The sequence below is a fragment of the Lepidothrix coronata genome, unplaced genomic scaffold (genome assembly GCF_001604755.1).
Source record: "Lepidothrix coronata isolate B3197 unplaced genomic scaffold, Lepidothrix_coronata-1.0 Scaffold63, whole genome shotgun sequence".
NCBI classification, from domain to species: domain Eukaryota; kingdom Metazoa; phylum Chordata; class Aves; order Passeriformes; family Pipridae; genus Lepidothrix; species Lepidothrix coronata.
In genome coordinates, this window is record NW_016690243.1 from 584750 (window position 1) to 607817 (window position 23068).

The 23068-nt window shown below is 40.1% G+C and overlaps 1 protein-coding gene across 2 annotated transcripts in view; it reads right to left on the reverse strand.

Annotated features, from left to right (window-relative positions):
• ST7 (suppression of tumorigenicity 7) overlaps nt 1-23036 on the reverse strand; it is a 145386-nt gene extending 122350 nt beyond the window's left edge. The window contains exon 1 of one of the 2 annotated variants that reach the window (XM_017817881.1): nt 22835-23036. In XM_017817881.1, the coding sequence (XP_017673370.1) occupies nt 22835-22985 (151 nt within the window). In that variant the 5' untranslated portion in view covers nt 22986-23036. Of the gene's footprint in view, nt 1-21778; nt 21810-22834 lie in introns of those variants that run through there. The other variant, XM_017817883.1, reaches the window with a different exon arrangement.
• Nucleotides 23037-23068: the final 32 nt, after the last annotated feature.

Sequence of the window (23068 nt, forward strand, 5' to 3'; positions counted from 1 at the left end):
TGATGTCCAAAGGCTAAAAGCACTGAGTACTAAAGCATCTTCTGCAATACTCGCAAGAGTTTCTTCCTGTGTTACACTTCACATAGAACATACCAAATTATGGCTTTCTACTCTCAGACTAACTCCATTCTCTGTATCACAACCTCAGTACACAACTAAGACTCAAAAGAGTAACATTAAAAAAATGTTAAAATTAAAAGTTGAATTAATCTGGTGATGGAGTTCTTGACACTTTATCTGTCGACTCTCCTTTTCTGATCATATTGAGTTGCATCAACTTGCAGAAATACTGAGAAAGCTTTTTAGGCTTTTCTCTCATGCAAGACATGCAGCTGGACTTCTCCTTTGGTCTCCACTAAATGCCTTTACCCTGCACTTACTCTGCACTTTTCCTTTTCAGCACAAGCACAGAGTATCTAACCCCACCCCCACTTTTTGTTGTGAAACTGGAACATGCCCAACATTTTTTCTCCAGTAGACTATTTATTTTTAAATCCATGGCTAAGAATGCAGCATAATATATTTTAAAACAAATGTTCTTAGTCATCATTTCCATAATATTTCAACCCCTTCACAGGAAGTATTATGCAGAACAGCACCAACAGTTTTCCTATTAGCAAGTGTCCACAGCTCTTCATTTCAGATATCAGCAATAATAACAAACTGCTGTAAGAAAAACATGGATAAAGACTGACTGTTTGGAGATCTGTCAGGAAGGTACACCACATTTCGGTGACACACAGCTGGTCAGCTACTGAAATGAATGCTTAAATTATGTTGCCTGTGTTAAGAGCACAACAGACCTTCTTGATCTTCAAATAAGTAAAGTTTAATATTTAGTAGGTGATAATACAGGTCTAAAACTAAATTGCCTTCCTGAAACAAATTCTCATTCATGCTTGTTCTCCTAAGGAAGGCTTTTTTATCGCAGATGAGGAGAGACAAGGTCTCCTACACATTCATTCCCTGTTACTTCTTAAAAGCACATCATACATGCACAGAAAGTGAGGTTAAATGCCTGGTACTTCTAACAAACTTGTTTGTTCCTCCTTTTTCCACATAGCACTGCTAAATAAAGGTGTATTTTGTGTGAGTGGTGAGGGACAAAAGATGTCAGGTCTGAAGGATCACGTTAAAATTTTAAGGTTTTGCAAATTATGGTTTTATAAATGCCAAGGCCATGCACCTATACCACGAGTTTGGGCCAGCAATTTTGGTCATCAACAGGAGATACTCCCTGGTTCCCTGGCTACTGCATTACACTTTAGTACAAAAGTGCACCTGCCATATAATATAAAAGCAGATGAATCTCTCCACTACACTTAAGAATCATGCAGGTAATGAGATACTGCATTGACTAAATGTATCTTACTGTGTGCAGCTCGGGAAAAAATAAATTTCCATTAAATTGCTATATTTCTTCTTTCCTTTAGTTGAATTATTATTTCGGCTTTACTTACTGTCATGATTTTTTATTTTTAGGTTCTTTCTACTAAAACAAGTAGGAATAGGCTGTATGTGAAATAATATGTTATGTTCCTATTTTTCCTACAAAATTATTCCTAAACACACACAACTTAGGCAGAAACCACAAATTCATGATGAAACAGAACACATACTTTTGATTCATGCTGCCATGGACTTTTAGCTATAGAAGCCAGTGAGAAATCAGCTATTGACACCACTGTGTCAGCAGGTTAGACCATTCAGAGAAAAATGTAACAGGATAATGTCACCTTGGAATTAAAAGAACTAAGTGGTAATCAAAACATAAAATGGTGTAACCTGTATTGTTTTCTCTCAACTCCATTAAAAGGTTAAAGGCCATTATAAATATACTGTTTTCTAAAATGCGCTTATCAGAGGCAACATGGAGAGAATGATGGAGCATGTCTGATGTTCAAAAGCTATAGCATTTGCTGTCCCGCTAGCACTGTGGTTTGCTGAGTGTAAAGAACATGATTAGAGAATACAGTGCACCTGAAACTATTTGTAGAAAACAGTATTCATGCCTTTGTGTAGACTTCACACATCCAAAAACCAGACCCTGCTTGAGTACCTGCTGAGGGGAGGACGTTCATCTCCATGACCATGGAGGTCCCAAGGATACCTATGTTCCACGAAGTAAGAAAAGGACATTAAATAAGAAAATTATTCCACTTCCACAGTTACTTTTGCAATTAGATTCTCTCAGAAAACCTGTTTGCAATCACTGATGAACAGGCTCTCTCACCTCATATTCCTGGCAGAGTCCAGCAGTCTCATAAAACCCAGCCCCTTGTAGGCCTGTATATTTAATGCACCCTGGAGAAGGGGTATGGATGTGCCACTGTCTTACATGCACTTACATGGGGCAGTCTATCCAAAGAAACTGGCTAAACAAAACAATGTTTCTAGTAAAAAATGCCTCACCTCGAAAAACAGCATAAATCCAACATACCCTACAAGTTGGACATCATCCCATCCTAGAGCCCCAGGTTTACCCAAAACCCCAAATCCCAAGGTCCATCTTGCCTCTTGTGGTTTTTGTCCACTAGGGTAAAAGGCCTTTATGGGATCTCCTATTCCTCTTGCTGTTCATACAGTTCATAGCGCAGAAATCCATCTTGGCTCATAAGTGCGGTTGGTTTCCACCTAACTGGACAAGGACACTTTATAAAGTCAAAGGTCTTGCTGGTAGAAAACAACTGCTGCCCTGCTGTGCCAGAAAATCTCCTCTGGCCCTGGCTGTCCATGTAGTATTATATCTGCGCTGAGACAGAAACGTGAACCAGAACACAGTTTCAACTATCAATGGTTTTCATACATCAGATGGAATTCCTAACTTCATATGGGGATGTATCACATGGCTACAAACATTCCTAAAAGCACTGAGATTCTCACTTATTAGTAAATAACAAAATCGTTACAGTGATTCCTTACATTTCTGTTTCTGTTTAATGCTGAAGATAAAAAACTGTTAACAAACCAACAGCAGAAAGAAGACAAACCTAAAAATGTTAATCTAAAATAGAGCCCTACGTACTAATTCTAGATAGATAAGCAGTATTTTTCAAACACCTACTGTTTGGAAATCTCTTCTAAGATTACGGACTCTTCCAAGTCCATAAAAGAAACAAAGAAGCAGCAAGTAGTGCATAATTCTTTTATTACTTTAGAGAAAATTAGGAATGGAAAAATTCATCAAATGCCTACATCACACAAATTAGTAAAAACCACAACACACAGTTAAGATCTTGTTATGGGTGAAACATTCCTCTGTATGACTTTATAACGTTGAACTTTTAACATCCACAATTATTTATAATTTTCCAAACTGTAAAACACTCTGTCACCTTGTTGTAGAGATTTTCCAAAGAGTCCATTACCTTGCCGGGGCAGGGACGCCTTCCACTAGGCCACGTTGCTCAAAGCCCCATCCAACCTGGCCTTGAACACTTGCAGGGATGGGGCATCCACAGATTCTCTGGGCAGCCTATTCCAGTGCCTCACCACACTCAATAACAATGTCTTCCTTATAGCCAATCTAAATTTACCATCTTTCAATTTAAAATCACTGCCCCTTGTCCTGTCACTACAGGCCCTGGTAAAAAGTCTGTCCCCATCTTTCTTATAAGCCCCCTTTATAAGGTCTCCCTGGAGCCTTCTCTTCTCCAGGTTGATCAACCCCAGCACTCTCAGCCCTTCCTCACAAGAGAGGTGTTCTGCCCTCAGAATGAGAAACCGGAGGTGACACCCCAACACATTGTGTTACATGGTCAGACACTGGAAGAGTTTAATTTCCATCTCACAGGTATTAAGTCTCCCGTAACATGCACACAAAGAGAGACGCCACATGGTACACAGAGGAGAGCAAACAGTGAGTCTCTCAGGAGGGCAAAGATATGCCCCAGAGCATCACAGCACCATTTTGCTCATGTTCAGCTACATCAGTAACTTGAACTCAATGACCTTCCTGTCTGGCACATGCTATCTCCCAAATTCATAAATCTTGACAAAACTATGTAAAAAGAAGCAAGATTCTCAAGCAGTATAAAAAAAAAAAACCGTATAGTTTAGTCCATGGAAGTAAATGGATTCATGACAGCTAAAGAAGCAGTGACCAGATTTAGATTTTCCGCCTGGCAAGCTCTCCTTCTCCTTAGTTCAACTAACCATCCTGCTACTTCATCAAACTTTGCAGCCTTTGCCTAGCAGTTTGAACAAGGAAGACATTAAATTCCTCAGGCTTTGCTTTCAATGACTCGAAATCACAGAGTATCTTGAGCTGGAAGGTACCCAAAAGGATCATCAAACCCCTGAAACTGTCATTGCAACAAGCCATGGTTATCCTCAAGTGTCTGCCAGCTTGGCCTGGCTCTCCAAGCGAAAGTGATGCTGGGTTACCTCTTCTGTTTGTTCCAGAGGATGCCAACATCTATTCATATCCGACTTTCAGTGCTCGCCAGGTTGCCCAAGGAGCTCCAGACAGAAGGGCTCGCCACCTTCCACCACCTACAGACCTCCAGAAGAACCTCCAAAGCATGACAAACTAAATCTGACAGGATTTTTAGTATATAATGTTTTCCATTATCAAGAAGAGATATAGAATTAAAGCTTCTGGCCAGTCAATGCCCTTCTGTTTCCATTTACGGTTAAGAATGCAAAAACTTGATGGTAATTTCTTTCCCAAACTCTCTTCAGCCTGTTCCAATTTTGGGACATAATTCAGTCTAGTCAAAATATTTTAAACAATGTGGTTTATTTATAATAGGAAAAGGCATCTTAGTAATCATCAAAATTACTAGAAGTTACTATATTTAAAACACAACGACTGCATTTTCTTCTCTCCCCATACTGAGCAAAAGATTGAGCACAAAATCTGAGCACTGCTGTACACAGCACAACAGAACTGACTCCCTCCATGAACAGCTGCAGGCAGAGCCAGAAAAATCGAACTTTTTAGGTTTCCCTAACAGCCAAACAAATGTGATATTAGGGATGGCAAAAAATATTGAATAAATAATCTATTTTATGTATCATAGTCCACCTATGAATACTACCACCTATCCAAAAAAAAATGACTGTGGAGGAAGATGTAGCAGTGGTAATACAAATTGTAAGATTAAAAAGCTCAGTATTGCTTAGGTCACATAAGAGTTAAAGGAGAAGGGATACTGTAAGTGTATGCAGAATAAAAAAACAGAATTGCAAAGCAGTAGTCATTCAATATATGAGACAAAAAGAGAACTGCACAAGACAACAGGCTTTCACTAAATGTAATTTGCTTGCAGTAGTCAGTATTAAAAGATGAAGTCAAAAACCATCAAAACTCAAAACTGGAATTACAATAAGACTATCCATAACAGTATAACAAGGCAAGCCAAGTAGCAAGCTCACGCGTGAAAGTAAACTAGGGATGAAGGAAGGGCAGATCACAGTTGTCACCTGTTTATTAAAAGTTATTTTCTTTGTGTGCTGAATCTGCATCTGGTATTATCTATTCTCAAGAAAAAAATACACCACCCCAAAAAAAATCCATCCCCAACTCCCCCAAACCAACATTAGAAATGTTCTGAGTGACTCCATCAGAGGTTTCTATGTTCTGTGTATTTTCTGGAGCACAGTCTGCCTGTACGCACAAAACCCTCTACTCTGCTCAAAAAAAAACCACATTAAACCCCTTGTTTTACAGTGTGGTGGTTTGACCCTGGTTGGATGCCAGGCACCCACCAAAGCCACTCTATCAATCCCCTCCACAAATGGACAGTGGAGAGAACATAATGAGAAGTTCACAAGCTGATAAAAGGACCAGGAGAGATCACTCACCAACTACCGTCATGGGCAAAACAGACTCGACTTGAGGATATTAACTGAACTTACTACTAATAAAATCAGAACAAAATAATGAGAAGTAAAGTAAGTCTTAGAAACAACTTCCCTCCACCCGTCTCTCTTTCCTGGGCTTTACCTCCTCCTCCCCCAGCGGTGCTGGGAGACAGGGAATGGGGGTTACGGTCAGTTCATCACAGGCTATTTCTGCCACTGCTCAGAGACAGGAGCTGGTTGGCATTGGCTCTACTGGACATGGGGGAAGCTTCTACCAGCTTCTCATAGAAGCCACCCCTGTACACCCCCCACTACCAAAACCTGGCCACACTAACCCAATACATACAGATAACAGGAAACTGCTGGATGATTTCCAGGCTAAACTGAAGAAGCTTTCAACAACTGTCATTACAGTAAAAATGTCAAGATTTTGCCTCTACTAAGATTTTACAGCAGTACTGCAAATGGGTGTTAATTATTCTGCATGAGGATCAAAGAGAGAAAAGTTGCCATTTTGGTGACACTGCTTCTTGGTAATCTGGATGCCAGACTCCAGCTCACTAAGCACTGTTGTCTACTCTCTAAGCATCGTGGTCCACTCTCTGATAAAACACACTGAACTCCTATCTGACGACTGGAACGGAACTTTCATGGCAATTATTTATTTTCAATCAAATTACCTTTCCCAGGAAAGTAGACAGACTAGTTCCAAGCATGAAGAGAGGAAATTAAAATAAATGCTAGCAATTATGCAACGCCTTTTATGTTTTCTGTGATAGCTCCTTGAGGGTTTCCCAGAGGATGCTAGTATGGAAACAAAAGCTGCTATGTTCTCACTCTCCCAACACAGCTAGATGTTAAAAGTTTTTTACCTAAATTTGGTTTTAAAATTGTCAATAGAAAGTGACACATGAATTTTGAATTCTTTCCATATCATTGCCTATACTCCTCCATGTATCACAAATTTGGGAAGGGGCTGTGGTGACAGGGCTTAAGCAAGAAAAAAGTGAATTCAAATGCAACTGCACGAAGAGTGTGTGAGAAAGTTATCACTCAAGATTTGGAGAGCAAATGAGAACCTGAAACTCAAATGATGTTGGATAACACTTGAGAAATTATCAATAAATCAGGCATTTTCCTTTTCCTTTACATATGAAGAATTTTGTTTAATAAAAAATACACAGTAAGCCCTGCTCCTATTTCACATTCACTTACTTCTTCTCAGCTTCAGATGTTACAATACAGTACAATCAGCTTTAGATGTTACAAAAGTATTTCCATAGGAAACTCCTTCACATGCAAACTTCTTTTAATTCTTCAGACCTTGCCATTGTTATTCAGCATTAGAAGATGTTTTAAGCTAAGGAAGGGCCAAGGGTTTGTCTACCAAGGCAGATATTCTTTAAAAGTCACTGCTCTTCCAATTATTTTATACCATGTTAAGTGAAAGAGGGTACAAGAATGAAATATACATTATGATAAAGAGATGTATGAGATAACTCACTGGAACAGAACACCTATCCCTGTGCCCTTGACATTCAATGTGAATTGCTGGTGATCATACAAATCTGTTTTCTTGTATTTTGCCTTTGAAACCTCTCTAAAGTTAAGGTGCTGCCTTGATAGACACTAGCAAATATTTTTGTTCCATTTATGAATATCTGTCATAAAAGCATATCACAGCTGAGACTGGTCTCACTAAAACACTTTATGGACAAAAACTTTAAGTACTTACATTGTTTCTACCTGGTGTGCCTCATTATAAGTCTCTTTAGCTTAAGCTGTCATTCATTTACAACAATACACAGACTCAGAAAATCAATTTAATAAGCATGGAACAGCTTGCATCACAAACCACTGAGACCTGTTGAGTGCTTAGCTTTTTTCATCTTTTATCACTTATGTTTATCTTTGGTCTGTCTGAATAGATCACATAAAGGTGGGAGCTAGCATTAATACACAGCCATATAAAGACTAGGAACCTGAGCCCCAATCTAGTTGTAACTTCCCAAATAAGCTCATGGACAAAATCCCAATGAAGCAGACGTGCACTATTCCAGAGGCCCCTGACGCTCTAGAGTCTGTTTGAACTGCCTGAGCAGCTTCAAACACCTCCATTTTAAATGATGCTATCGTGCACACACAGAATATCAATGGCAGTCCAGAGAAAGAATAAAAATAAGTTGGAGAACAGACTGAATGAGCAGAACTAGAGCACGATTGATTTGACTTATAAAAGAACAATTTATAAAAGAACAACCAGATATACGATTTTTTTTAACAAAGTAGACATAAACATCAAAGGAAAGCAATGACTTCTTTCCTGAAAGTCTGTGATAAAAGATGTCAAATGCTAAAAATGAGCAATATACATATTTGTTTTTTATAAACATTATATTGAAACAAAAGGGGCATTTTTTAAGACTTGTATCAGTGTCCCTATTACACATGCCTGAATGGATCAGCTGAATTGGGCTGGGAGGATACAGAAAATAACCAACACCTTTTATTTGTTTGTACACATACAAAAACCAACAACCAAAATATGTCTGAATGTATACACAAATGCTCAGACAGGTTATACATGAGATCTATCTAATAACAGCTAGGCAGGAGATGAACCTTCATGAAATGGAGCTAATTTTACTGTTTGTACAGAATAAATCAGCCAGAGTCAGACACATTAAACCACAACAACTAGCACGAGTTTTCCAGAGCCTTAGAAGTTACTTAAAGTCTGTAAAAATGCCTTGTGGCCTTAACAGTTGAAGCAGTAGGTTAAGGGCAGACAGGCTGGTACCAGTCACCTCCTCAGCACCTCCATGTAAATTGTCCTCACTGTCTTAAAGCCCGCAGTCAGCAGGAACCTGGGCACACAGACACAACACCCATCACCACAACCGTTTCAAACCTGCTGTTTAATTTATTTTGTGGTAATTGCTTCAGAAAGACAAATATGAGACACCTTTAGACCACAATCAGTCCTCTAGTCCTGCATTTTTTATTTTTTGTCCTACCTAAAATAATCTAGCTTTATGGCAGTCACCACAGTTCCTTCAAATTTCTGTAGCCCAAGACCTGGATCTTACGAACCTCATCTTTTATCTGACCTTGTAAAAGCAATTTAGAGGACCTCCTCACAGGCAGACTTTGGAAGGTCAAGGGTGGAACCTTCCCATACAGCTACATCAGTTGTAGGATGGCCCTAAAATTTTATTACTTACCTATCACAACTTAAGACTTTCCCTCTGGGGGTAACTTGATGCAATACAATGACAATTAAGGGTGTCCATTTGCACCTGTAGGGGCTCCACTCACAAATTTGCTGCATGAGGCTGTGTCTGTGTGCATGTCTGCTGTTGGAAACTGATGATCCGTCACTAGGTCTCCGACACGCAGTCAGAGTGTCGTTTTGGTCAGACCTGCGTTTTGGTCAGACTTTGTTTCCCACAGGCTGAAGCTGCCTCTCGTCTCTGCATTACTCCCGTGTCTTTCACAGGATGCCCTCTAGTGCAAGAATTATACTTTTCCACTCCTGCCACATTACTGAGTATCAAATGCAAAATCTACCTTATGGCAGCTTAAGAAAGACACGGGGCAGGGCTGGCTCAAGCGCTAAGGAAAGGACTGGAAGGGAACTAGCAAAGACAAGGGGAAAAAAACCCTACAAACCCACAGCACAGAACAAAAGTCTAATCTCACTGTTCCCATCTGAATAGCGACGACTAGGAAATCAAAGTGACTCAAATGCAAGTGCATTGGCTTCTAGTAAAGTTTTCTGCATGATAAACATCTCGTGAATCGAAATTACAATTTCAAATTCAAAGAATCCTCTCTACTAAACTTAAACTGCAACATGCCAAACCGTAATATTAACTGTCTGTAAGTAAATATGCCATTTATTTTGTTCACTATAAATTAAGAATATAATTCAAAAATCAGATGTTTTCCATCTACTGCCATGCAGTGCTGGCGACAGCCAGACCAGAGGGACCCACATTTTAAGAAAAACATTGAAGACCCAAGCCAGTCAATGTTCATCTTGCTGAACTACAGCATTCACAGAAAGCAAACACTGTAACCAGATTTGTTTAAACTGGTATGCATTTTTAGTTTATTATTATTTTATGGTGTTCTCACATCTCCCATTAATATTAACTTTTATTCCAAACTGATAGCATAACTTCCTGCAAAAGCAATAACTACAATGTACAGAATTACACTAGCATATGAGTAAAAGAATACTGTGCCATCCCAGATGCACATAATATACTGTATATCCAAAATGTAATGCTTTTCTTTCAGTTAGAAAAGCATTTTTCATTTATTACTAAGCTTATTATAAAGAATATATAAATAAGTACAGGTTAATAAGTAAATTCATGGCTGACTGAAGCATCTAAGTGATGAAATACCCCAGGTGCTTCTGAAAACATTGCCCTGTAAATAGAATTCCAGTCTGCATGTTCAAAATACATATCCCAAACAAACTAATGTTACAAATTGGAACAGAAAATATACTTTTAATACGAATTTATTTTTGCCCTTAAGACCAAAAGCAAGTAAAATCTGCCTTCTGTATACAAATAAAAACACATACTGAGACCCACAGAGCTGACCCTGCACCAGAGACCTACTCCAGCAATGCCATGGGGTTTTGACTCTTACACAGGCAGAGAGTTTTTGAGGGGCTGAGCCCAGGACCCCACAGCCGCAGACTGCGCTTGTGAGGGAACAATGGCCCCCACGGACACCATCGGCCCCCTTCTGAAACAAGCTTCTGAAACAAAGGCTTCATAAAATGTCATCATTCCCAGCATCTTTCCCCCTTAAATGCTTCTCTTACATTAGATTAGTAAAGGAAAAGAAACATGAAGTTAAACAAGAGATGGTTGGCAGGCCTCTCGTTATTCATTTACCATTTATTATTGATTTTTGTGCCCATGCAGAAGGATCACACATGCACTGGAAAAAGGACGGTGGCAATGTACAGAGGGTTGTGTATGCCAGGGAGCTTGTGGCCAGAGCAGCACTCTGTGGGCTCTCTGTGGCTGGTTTGGGGATTGTTGATTGTTTTTTTTAAACTAAGAAAGTCTCCAGTGTTCACCCTGGGCTAAACCACAAATTCCATCACTAAGGGTCCACTTCCAAGATGCAAAGGGGAAGGAGTGGAAGAGCTGAGAGAGATCTTCAGTGATTCCCAGGGTGGCAGCTGCCCTCCCTCGGCTGACCCAATGAACCAAGCTGGGTCAGCATTTACAGCTACTGAGCCACCTTACAATGACCAAGGGGTGGCTGGTCTCACCTACATCAACAGACAACATGGTCCATCACAGCCCCGCAGCAAATGAAGAGCGTGGCAGCACACAAACCCACACACTGCTGCCATCCGGCAATGGGAACTCCAGCGCATCTAGGGAAGAATGGATTTTTTAGGAAGATATTGTAGGGTATTTACTTCAAGCCTGTATTACCAGCTCACCTAAGGAAATTAGCAAATGATGCTGATTAGTCCTTGCACATCACTGACTCTACACCCCAACTGATAGAGCTGTAGCCTCAAACACAAGGGGGGCAGCATTGTATTTTATTACATATATATTACTACTCTGTATTATATAGAACAGATAAAAATACATTTTGTATATATTATAGAACATCTATTTTATACATTACTGTATATATTATTCAGAAACCTCAGAAAAACCAATCGCCCAATAAGGATATTGTTCCATAATCAGTCATTGTCAGTTTGAATGTGGCCTGCAGAAAAATCGGGATTTTTAGATCTAACTGACTTTTAAAAGACAGTAGAATAGTATTTGAAGCAAAATTTTCAGCTAAGGGATTTATTAATTAGTGAGTTTGGCTTATATTGTGTAAAATTTGTCATACTGTCAGGAAGCTTATGATACTTTGTAAAACTGAAAATTTATATTGCAACTTCAAGAACTGAAAAACATGTGGGAAGATACCTGATTAAAATGCTTTAAACATAAAAGCAGCTGAGAAACTCTGTAGATTAGGTTTAAACAAGTCAACTTTTTTTAACACTAAATACCTTTATTTAATGCTTTCTTACCTGCACTGCTATCAGTTCTCAGTTTCTTGATACCTATCATGTTCCAAATGCAGGAAGGCAGCAAATATGCAGACTTATTTCAGATTGTTGGGGGGTGTATGAGAGTCATTCACTCTACATACCCTCTTCTATCAGGACCAATGTCAAAAAACTCTCAGGGCAACAGAGTCGTTACCTTAGAGTGACTAGGAGCTTTGCCAACTGTTTCAAGGGGTCCTGAACCGCAATGCAGACTTTCTCAAAATAATCACAGAAAGCTAAATTGCATTTCTACCTCACAGACACCAATTTATCAGCTAAGGCTTTAAAATAAAGCAGCATCAGCCCTGTACAAGTAACACTCACAAGATTTGGAATGTTCAAAGATTCCCCTCTGCTTTGGTGAGGACAAAAGGCACAGAAATAAAATCATATCTGCAAAAAGTCAAACTAAGTTATATCTTGAGCTGTATAAAAACAGTTAATATACATCAAAATGAATCCAACAAACCAATAAGACTGTTTCAACAAAATAAATAAGGAGACAGCAAGGTAAGAAAGAGGATACAGCAGTCCCCAAACTAAAGTGAATATTTATTTCATTTTTGAATGGGAACAAAACTGCTGAATGTGGAGAAAAAAATAATAAAAGGTCAAGGAAAGAGATACTGTGACAGGAGAAACAGATATAATTCAAAGAACTTAACATGTCCAAGATATGGTTGAGTGTAAGATTAAGAGAATATACAGAAACCATCTCGCTGAAAGAAATGGCATTTGAAAAAGCAAGCCCCGTACCAAGACGGTTTTAATAAACGGATGAAACTCCCCAAATTATGCCAGAATACTTCATACTTCTGTATTTAATATGCAGACCCAAGCTACGGCCTTATGACAAGGCAGTAATATGTGAAACTTCAGTATTTTAAAGATAACAATAAATGAAGCAAAGGAGGTACCTGAAAAATAGGATAAAATGCAAAATAAATAAATCATGCCAGACCAATCAGATGTGCTTCTTTATTAAAAGTATTCAGTTCTCTTACCAAGAAAAATGAGTAGCTCTAAACTATCTGGATTTCAGTGAAGTACTGAGAGTGCCAGAGAAAGATAGTTAAAATAGGGGACGTGGGGAAGAGAGAGAGCACTCATCTGGGAGTGCTGGACTGTGAGGACAGCTCACGGATCTGCCAACTGAGTATTTCTATTACCAAAACCAGGAGGTGCAGAAGGCTCCTGGTATGAGCTGCCAGAGATGCCACATCAAAGTTAATGGAGCAAAAGGCAAGGGACCAGCAAGGAGAAATATTTCCAGTGGAAGATAAGAAGGACTAATTAAACTGTATGAGGCAGTTAAAGAAGCCTTACCTTGTCGTAGGATGTACAACACTGGTTACTCAATTATGATACGGACAGAAAACTGAAGGAGTATTACCAGTAGAATCAAGGACATCCAGCCATTTTAGGAGAGCAGGCTAAGATAGCCCAACTGACTCAATCTCATAAGGGAAGGACAAGAAGGAAAAATCCCACAAGTGCACTGGGAACCAGTCCTCATGGCAGCAGTGCTGGTTACGAAGGTAAAGAAGAGAGCTGTCCTGAGCACAAATGCATGCAAGCCAGCCACAAACACATCTAAGCTGGAATGAGAGCAAGGTTTCTATCCACCAGAGTTATCAGGTTCTGGAAAAAGTCTTTCATTGCAGCAGTTTATGGGAAGATAATGTAAAATAAGACTCAGGACTGGAGTCAGGGACCCAGAGAGGCCTGTACGCCTCTCTAGTGTCACAGAGCACAGTCCCTACATACTCCTCACAGGAGGACATCAAGCATGAAAACTCCAGCTTTCTCAGAACCACTGACAAGATGCCCTCAAAGTGTAACACAGGCCACACCCTTGTGGCCAGGTCTGGGGAAGTCCTGTGGTCCACCTTCGGAAATCCCGGAGCTAATGAGAGCTCCTTGAGACTCGTGTTCCCCACAAGACTATGTGGTTGTTGGGGCAGCTACTAGCACAGCTGTGATCAGCACTTTTAAATCACAGACTCCTGACAAGGATTTCTGGGAATATGTAGGACAATATTTACTACTACAGAGTCTGTTGTGCTTGTATCAACCCTTCTGTGTCCTGACCCACAGCTGGACAGACAGACACAGGGACCAGAAGGCACTTTTATAACAACGCAGCACAATACAGGAGCCTACTCTGAGCAGGCAGATAAATCTGTAAAGTCAAGCGCAACTGAGAAGACACTTCAGCAGTAGTTGTGCATCAGTGCAGCCCTGCACAAGACTTCCTCAGCTTCTTCTCTCCACAGGGAGGAGAATTCATCAGCTCAGCTGCAGCATACTGCTGCTGCACAAAGTCAGCTTCTGCTCAAGAAGTGTCTTGAGTTTCACCCAGGGACTCTCTGTCCCCTTGTCCCCTGCACAGGGTATGGCAGGCCAGCTGCAAGCCTTCTCCTGACAGGGTCTAGTTTAACCTTCTCTCTGAAAACTGACAAAGCGACTAGTCTGGGACTCTAAGCTGAGCTTTGTGTAAAACATACAGCTGGGTACACTGCTGTCAAGTTCATTCCAGAATTAAAAATAGCAAGAGAAATTTCACATGGAAGATTAAGTCTACTAGTGGATCATATAACCTTGCTTCAGACCAAGCCACACTTCAAAAAATTTTCAGTCCTCAGCATAAAACATACAGGACGTGTCATGAAAACATTCAGTTAGTTATGTGAAGTTCAACATCTATGACACTTTCAGCTTACAGGCTTATTTTCTTGAGAAACAAATGGCAGCGTTATGAAATAAGACGACGATGATGATAACAGTTCTTGTACTTTAAATCTGATCTCTGAGTTTCTTGCCACTGAGCACAAGACTCTGCATATCAGCCTACCAGGCCTGACATTTAATAAGCCAAGTTTATTTCTAGAAAGTGAGCTGGAAATTAAATCTCATGGTTGCAGCTGGCACACTGTGCAGTACAGGAATCTTAATGATGATTGCATTTCATTTTTGCCCTGTAACTTTCATCCTTCTAATCGGTATATTTAAGTGTACTTAATAACTTTAGCATTGAGTCTACCACAGTGACAAATCTCCAGTTTATACTTCACAATAATAAATCTTTGTCTTCTCTCAGCAGCTGGCGAGGTTTGATTTGGACTTTGAATTTAGGCCTTCTCCTCAGGCTTAACAGTAACAACTTGTTTGTTCTGTTTGCTGAAAGCGTGACATTAACTCTTGTCTTTAAATGCATTAACATTGCTTAAGCTTAGTGTTCTTGGTGTTAAAACTGATTGCCCTTCTGCAGTGCCTGACTAAGCCACACAAAAAATCCAATTAGCCTGTGTTGGGATTTTACAAAGCAACTTTCACTCATTTGTATTTACACAGCATCACTGGTCCACATGTCACTTCACAGACACGAGGACAAGCTGGAGTTTATAACACAATCTTTCAATAGATGCCTCCAGTGCCACAAAAAGCTAATTTAAAAACAGGCGGAAGGGGCCTTCAGACGTCCCCTTTAATAGTAACATCCCCACAAGCATCTCACAGTCCAGCCACGGGACCAGGTTTGGTGTTACCCTCAACTCTTTGACAAATGCCCTAAGTATGTTCCTGAAGTAGCTCCGGTAAAAAAAGGCAAAATTTAGATGTGACCATCAAATCACAAAAGAGAAAATTGCTTTTGGACTGAAGCAACTGGGGATTCTATCCCCAGTATTGCTACAGGCTTCCTGCACTACTTTAGTATACTACTTAGGCCCAAGTCATTGAGAATTCATGCATATTAACTACCTGTGCAGTAAAGCCCTGGATGTGTACAGTAAAGCCCTGGACCTCTGCTTGCAAAACAAACCAAGTCGTCGAACATTTGAAGGATAAGGGTCTAATTTCCCTATGGCTTAGTTCTCCTTTTACAGTTCAACTGAATTCTCAGTTGTATTCAACATACTAACGGGTATGTGGAGCAGGGCCTTATTTTGCTAAGTATAAAATATCTTCTTAAACAACTAGCCTCATTATAAAAAACCTGAATCTTGACTTGTTGTGACTGCTGCACAAAAGACTGCACCTTCATCAACTTCTGACAGCAGTGTTCATTTCTGCAGATTTTAGTCCAAAAGAAACTGGCCAACCTAAGTCACCACTTAAGTGGTTTTATTTGCTTTATCACTTGCCAAGAAGACAAATAACTCCCTCAAGCACAGAGTTTGCCAGCTGACTGAACGACACACAGAAACCTTGGACTCGGTGAGGATTGCTCTCTGGCACGTGCACAGAAGTCCTGGCACATCTGGGGTCTATTGGAGCCTCTGTGCTTGCACAACACACCTGCACACCATCAGCAAGCATTTCCAACTGGGTGTGGGGTTTTCTAAACCTCAACATGATAGTGTTTTAACTAGTCAGCTCTCCTATTTATCATGAGCCATTAGATTTCACTCCCAGTTCTCCCACTGTCAAGCCTGGCAATCCTCATCACACTGACAGTTTTAATACCACAAGAGCCAAAGCCCTTGCCATCGCAGTTGGGTCCAAAACCACATCTTCAAAAATCTCCTCTAAAAAAAAATTAGCATGTGCATTCCTCTGGGTTCAATTTGCTGCCGCCCCTTTTTTAAGATTAGTCCCCTATAATTAAAGGCTACTTTAGTACCTGCTATTTGCTTCCTACAATATAGTTTGCAGCGTAAGCAACCACCTCTCTATTAAAGTGAGGGCACTGCATGCAGCACGTTCTGCAGCCAGGCTGCTTCTTCAGATCACAGATGATTTGGGCCCCAATTCTGCCTGCTGTAACAGGCATTTTAACTCCAAATATTTAAGAAGCTCACTATATGTTTGTCAACTAGATTAAAGCTCCTACACCTCCTTAGCTACTGTCAAGTAGCTTCCGTGGCTTCTCTGTGATTAGATTAACAGCTTGAGCTTCCTTAGGCTAGCAGTGTGTTATTGCTAGACTCTCCACAGAGAATCCATTTTAAAACATAGACAAGTCATTCCCTCCAAAATCCCTGTTTTATCCAACATCATCTTCCCAATTCCTGGCAGGTGCTGCTCTCAGGCATGGCATCATGTCCTTCTGTTTTTCACTTAATGTAGAGCTTTGGCACAGAATTATGTGTTTTCCTCTCTCTTTTCAGTCCTTCAGGCATTGACACCACTTAGCACTTCTTTTGTCTTTCACAAATGCAAATTTATGATCTAGATTTTTGCATTTGCTCTGTTTACAAAATAACCACACAAAAAATATCTATTTTAAGTTTTTCCTTTAATTTAGAATGGTGGTATTTATGCAGCCTCAGACAATTAGGACCTATAACCCCTGTGAACAACAAGGGGGACTTATGTTCTTTCAGGCTAAATTTATCCAGGCAGTCACTGGATGCTTTGGGAAAATCCTACTGCATATATGCAGTTTTAGCAGCATTTCCATAGATTTTCATCAGCACAGAGGACATTAGACTTCAGTTAGAAACTGGCAGCACAGTTCCATGGTTGCCTATTGGTCAGTGTTACGGTAAGCTCACTCAAGATGTTATCAAATATTGTTTTGAAGGCTCTGGCTTACATATTTCCCCTGAAATAATGGCTGCAAATCTTCTAGAGCTTTTGCAGTAATAAAGTCAATTTCTTAAAGAAGTAGTTTTTGAAAACCTTGCATTTCCCACAGATCTCATTCCGTTTTTGGCATTTGATGCTGACTGAAAAATTAAGCTCAATCAAAAAATCAAACTGGTGAAGAAATGTCAGAATTCATAGAAACAAGTATCATTGTACAGCTGCATCCATCAGGAATTGATCAAACAAGTTTTGATAGGGCTTTTCCCCCAAGAACACCCAGTTTAATCTATAAAGACTTTTGCCAAAAATAACACGCTACTTTCATGCCCATCGTAAATTTTTTCCATAAAAAATTTAAAGGAGAATTTCCCAGTGTACCATGATGAAAATACATGTGCTATAGCCAGGTAGCAACTAATTTTTTTCCAAAACCCAAAAAGACAGAGCAAAGAAACCTCTAACATTCAAACCCTGTCTGGAGGCTCAGCAGTCACTATGAATCCTTCGCGGTGCTTTAACTGATACAATTGAAGAGAGAGCTTAACAGTAAAGAAAACACCGTTTACTTTAATTCCACTAAGACAGCTGAAAATAAGATCAGTATTTAGGAAATATTTTATTTACATTCTAAGAAATGCAAAATTTAATGCAAGTGATTTCCGGTCTGTGAGCAAACTATCTATCTATAACCGATTCTGTGAAATCTATACGCAGAATTAATGCTGACCTTGACAGAAATGGTCATGCATTTGAAATTTTACTTTCAACAGCCAAGTTCTTAAAAAAAAACTAAATCTACACTGCACTTGCAGGGAGCTAAGAGTTCTTCCATTTCCTTTGGTGGCATAGCAGTTTTGCTCCAGGTTTTCTGTCAACTCACAGCCACCACCACACTCACGTCTGTAGCTCACACGGCATATGCTTACAGGGAAATCCATCACAGTGATGGCAGATGGCTTTGAAGAAGGGCCAAGCAACTACCTGTAAGTCTGCAAACTTAAAACTAACTGTCCTTCAGTTCTTCTCAGAAGAAAGAAATCTCTTCACTCTTTTTTAATCCATTTGAAACTCCCTGGCCTTTGTCAGGTTAATATTTTCCAACCCTCATGATTAACTTCCCAAGCTTAAATTTATGAAGGGGAACAATACCTCCTGACCAGCTGTCAACCCCCCAGGTGCCCAGTCTCCAAAAAATACTTCTGCCCTAAGGGTGGTTTATCACCACCGTAGCTCTGCACACATGCAGCTTCAGATTGCCAAATATCAGCAGTCAGAAAAAAGCGACCATTAGTTAAATTTTAATAATAGATAAATGTTTCATGCTGCTACTTGAATTTGAGACCATGGGAATGAAAAGGTACTTTTTTTCTCACATTACAACTTATCGGGGCACATTGCACCAGTGCCCAGTATAGATCTGCAGGGTCAGGAAGCCCAGAAAGGGAAGACCATAGAGATGAGATGAGCTTCACTGACAGCAGCCACCACCCTAAGACAGCACAGCCCAAACAGGAGAGGCAGGCTACATCTCTTCATCTCCCGCAGTATTTCTGCTTATGGATTCACACCCAGTTTTCTTGCACGGTTTAATACAAGATAGTTTCATAAAGCAAGGGTTCAGTGAGATGGGAGTTTCCTAAGTGCTCTGCTTACCAATGTGCACACCGGTGAACATATTTGAGGTGGGCCAGATCACCATATCATCAGGCTGTCTAGAAAAACCTCTCCGTTTTGTGTCTTCAGAGAGACTCTCGGATGAAGAAAAGTGTTGTTATCCTAATCTTACAGGACTTTGAACATGGCTGCTCTGCCCCCCTGCCCATGCATGCACCAAACCACAGGGGTGAGTAGGGACATGGCAGTGGCCAGTGATGCCAGCCCTGCTCCACACCAGCCTCTTCCCTCTCTAGATGGCAGCACCATGCACAGTGTTTCAGGTGCTGGGCTTTAAGACAAGCCTATTACGTGGTCACAAATTCCACATTAATTAAAATTCTAGGTAATTACTTGAGCAGGCATTATTTTCAGTCAGTCATAATAATAATTTAAAAAAAATCATAACGAAGAAAGACAGCTGTTTCTCAGAACACAACTTTGTCCCAGCCAACAGCTCCTCACCAAGGTGACGTGGTCTTCCTCCTCCAGCTGCAGTTATCCCGGGCTTGCTGACCTTGGGGACCTGGCAGGACGTTACTTGCTTTCTTTCATTCTGCAGGTTTCTAACCTTCTCATTACTAGAGTTTCAGCTGGTAATACCACAGGGCCTTGCTCCAGCACAGATGAAGTGGGATGTTCCTCAGAAAGGTAATAATACTCCACAGGCACTGACAGAGTCAGACCCAACACACAGCTCATACCCATATACTTATTTTTCACACTTTTAGGACATCAGTTTTCCTGATTTCTCTACCCTCAGCAACCCAGAGGTTTCTTCCTGGCTGCCTTGTCACAATCCAGTTGCATTTAATGCTCTGGTCATTAAATCTGTTTTTCTGTTGCACTTTGAAAGGATAAATAAAACAATTGGAAACTGCTTAACTTCTAGGACTCTTTCCTTCTTAGGATATGACTAGAAACCCCTACTGTTATGTCAGGAAAAACAAGCTGGGTTGCACATTTTTAGAAGAGGTGTGTCTTAGTTCAGATTAGTATGGCATTCAGATATCATGCAAGTGCCAACAAGGAGGAAAATACAGCATGTTATATAAAATAATCATGTTTAATTATTTTGGAATAAGATTAAAACATCTGCTTCCTCAACTGCTTATTCTGTATTTAATATTTTAGCCTGGTATATTAAGTGTCCTCTCTTGCTTCCTGGCTAATGGTCTGGTACAGTTACAACAGCTCAAACTCTCCTATTCATAAAAGGCATCAAGCTTAAAAAAAAAAGAAAAAACCCCACCTATGAAACACCACAGTCAGATTAACATTAATATTTTTATATTACAGACTAGATTTCCATTTGGTATTCCACTGAGGATACTGAAATTATGCTTGGCCAAACCCCGAGGACTTTCAAGCCTGGAAAGCCACAGTAACAGACAGGATGACCAACTTGCACTACCACAGCCACCAAATGCTCAGGGAGAGCACACCTGTACAACATCAAAAGAGCGGAAAAAAGGCCCCACACTTCATCTTAGTAAAACTTTCTGATACAAGTGACCACTGGCCTATTTGGTGAAATCATCTGCAAGGACTCTGACTGCTGATGGTGCACAACCTGCTGCCCTGTCCTTGCCAAGCAACAATTTAAGGCCGCATGAACACTAGTCTCTTCTATTTCATCATCAGACTTGAAGACTTGCAGACATGGGAAACCCAGAGGTTCCTCTAGCAGCTGATTGACAGTTTGCTAAAAATTAATACCAGATTATGGCAAAATTAAGTTTGCCCTCTGTTTCCAGTCATTAATTCTTATCATTCTTTTCATGATTAAAAGGCCATTTCTTTCTCCCCCATAACAATACCTCCTTACTGTAATCTAGTCATCTCCCAAGTAAAATCTTTTATTCTGATGCTCCTCCTAGCCTTTGAATCATTTTTCCACTATCTTCTCTAGCCTTTCCACTTTCTTTTAAGAACACTGACATTAGACACGGAAAAATAAAATCACACAGCAGTAGGAAGCAACCAGGTCCCTTAGGCAGGTGCTCTCCTGTACATGCCACACTAGTCCTTCATATCACATCAGCCTACTGTGGGCTCGGTTTAAGGTGTCTGTTCTAAATATCTAAAACCTTCCTAAATCACTATTTCAAGAGGTGCAAATCATACCTGTGGAACTGCATTTTTCTCACTGGCTGCCTAAGCCTGCCTCTGGTGGTACTGAAAACCAGTTTGTTTGACCTCAACTCACCACCAGATCCAGCTTGTTCTGGGAAAATGCCCAGTCACTGTTTTTATCACCTTATTATTTCTTTATGTCACACAGAAGTTTTAATAGCAACATTTACACATTTATTTTCACATCACTGAGATATATTTGATATCACATAGCCTGCTGCTGTGGTACCTTAAACTAGTAGCAACCTTAAACTAATGACAATAATAACTTATTGTAATCAACTGGGAGGGGGGAATTCACAATAAATCAAATAGTTTTTAATCCGTTCAAAAAACCTTTGAAAAACTAAACAAAACAAAAAAACCATCGTGTTATTGCCACTGCTGTTTTTTTAATAAACCCCATTTAGGAACAGATGATGCATAAAGACCATACTGTGCCTATTGTTCTCCCCTGGTAACTCATTTTCATCAGGCACTTTGGGGCTTACTGGTAATTTTTTCAGTCTTTTTAACCTCCTCAAAGATTTCATACTGTCATTTTACCTGCATTTTGAGACATTTCAGTAAACTCCAAGATGACTCAGCCGAAGACAGCCGGAGTAACATTTCAAATGAGAAAGTGCATCAAGAATTAGTTTGTTCAAATTCAGGAAGAAATCAGAGGGGGTTGATTAGGTCTCAGATGGATGCCAATCATTTTCAATAGTGAAAATGATGAGATACGGCAATTCTGACATTTTTGCTTGACAACCATTGCCTGCAACGTTTACCTGGGACATACACATTACATAAATTATTAAGACTCAAGCAACAAGAATTACATCCTGTTCTAAACAGCATGTGGCAATACCAAAAGAAACAGGATATTGTTCAAAGACATACTGTGAAAAACTGACCCAAACTGTATTTAACGGTTGTTTATAACTGCCTTTACACTTAAAGTGAAAATTGCAGTATGCTGAATTTTCTTTTTTTTTTTTTTTAAATTCTTCTTTGATGCTGGATTTGCCAAAGGCTTATCAAATGAGAACAGGCCAGATGGGTGAAAATTGCTCAGATAACATTCAACTTCCCAGCAGCAGGGATGCCACATGGGTTACATCGCATCTTCCCTCAAAAAAAATAGCCTTCTCCAGCATGAGGGGACGGAAGTTAAATGAAAAAGTAAATAGGTAGGAAAAAGGAGCAATTTCAAGATAAAGACATAACAGCCCAATCCAGACCGGCTAACACTACATAAGTTACTGCTGATTCAGTACAGTAGTGGTACACCACCTTAGCGAGTCTAAACAGCCAAAGTCCATTGCAACAGAGATAATCTCCGAGTAAACTTGCACTCTTATTATTTATTATCATCCAGAAGAAGCAGCTGAGATCTAATTTTTATCAGAAACACAATAAAAGTTTTAGCTGTGTTTGAAATAATAAATGCTTGGGTACAATGTACGTAGTATAAATAGCGTAAGCCACTACTAGAAAACCCGAGGGGGCAGTGGCGGGCGCTCCCCCACCGACAGCCCGCGCCCCTTCCCCTGTCCCCAGGCTGAGCCGACCCCCGCGGGCAGGGGAAGGGGCGGCGGGCACAGGATCGCAGCCTACCTGTGGTTAAATTGTCATTGATCTTCAGCGGCACCCTTAAGATGTAGACGAGGAAGAGCATGATGAAGAACCACAGCGTCCAGAGATAAGTCCAGGACCAGACGATGCAAGACTTGAGCTGTTCCAAAAAGCCCATCCCAGCTTCAGCCATGTTTTTTGGAGAGAAAAGGAAAAAAAAAAAAAAAAAAAAAAAAAAAAAAAAAAAAAAAAAAAAAAAAAAGGAGACGGAGGAGG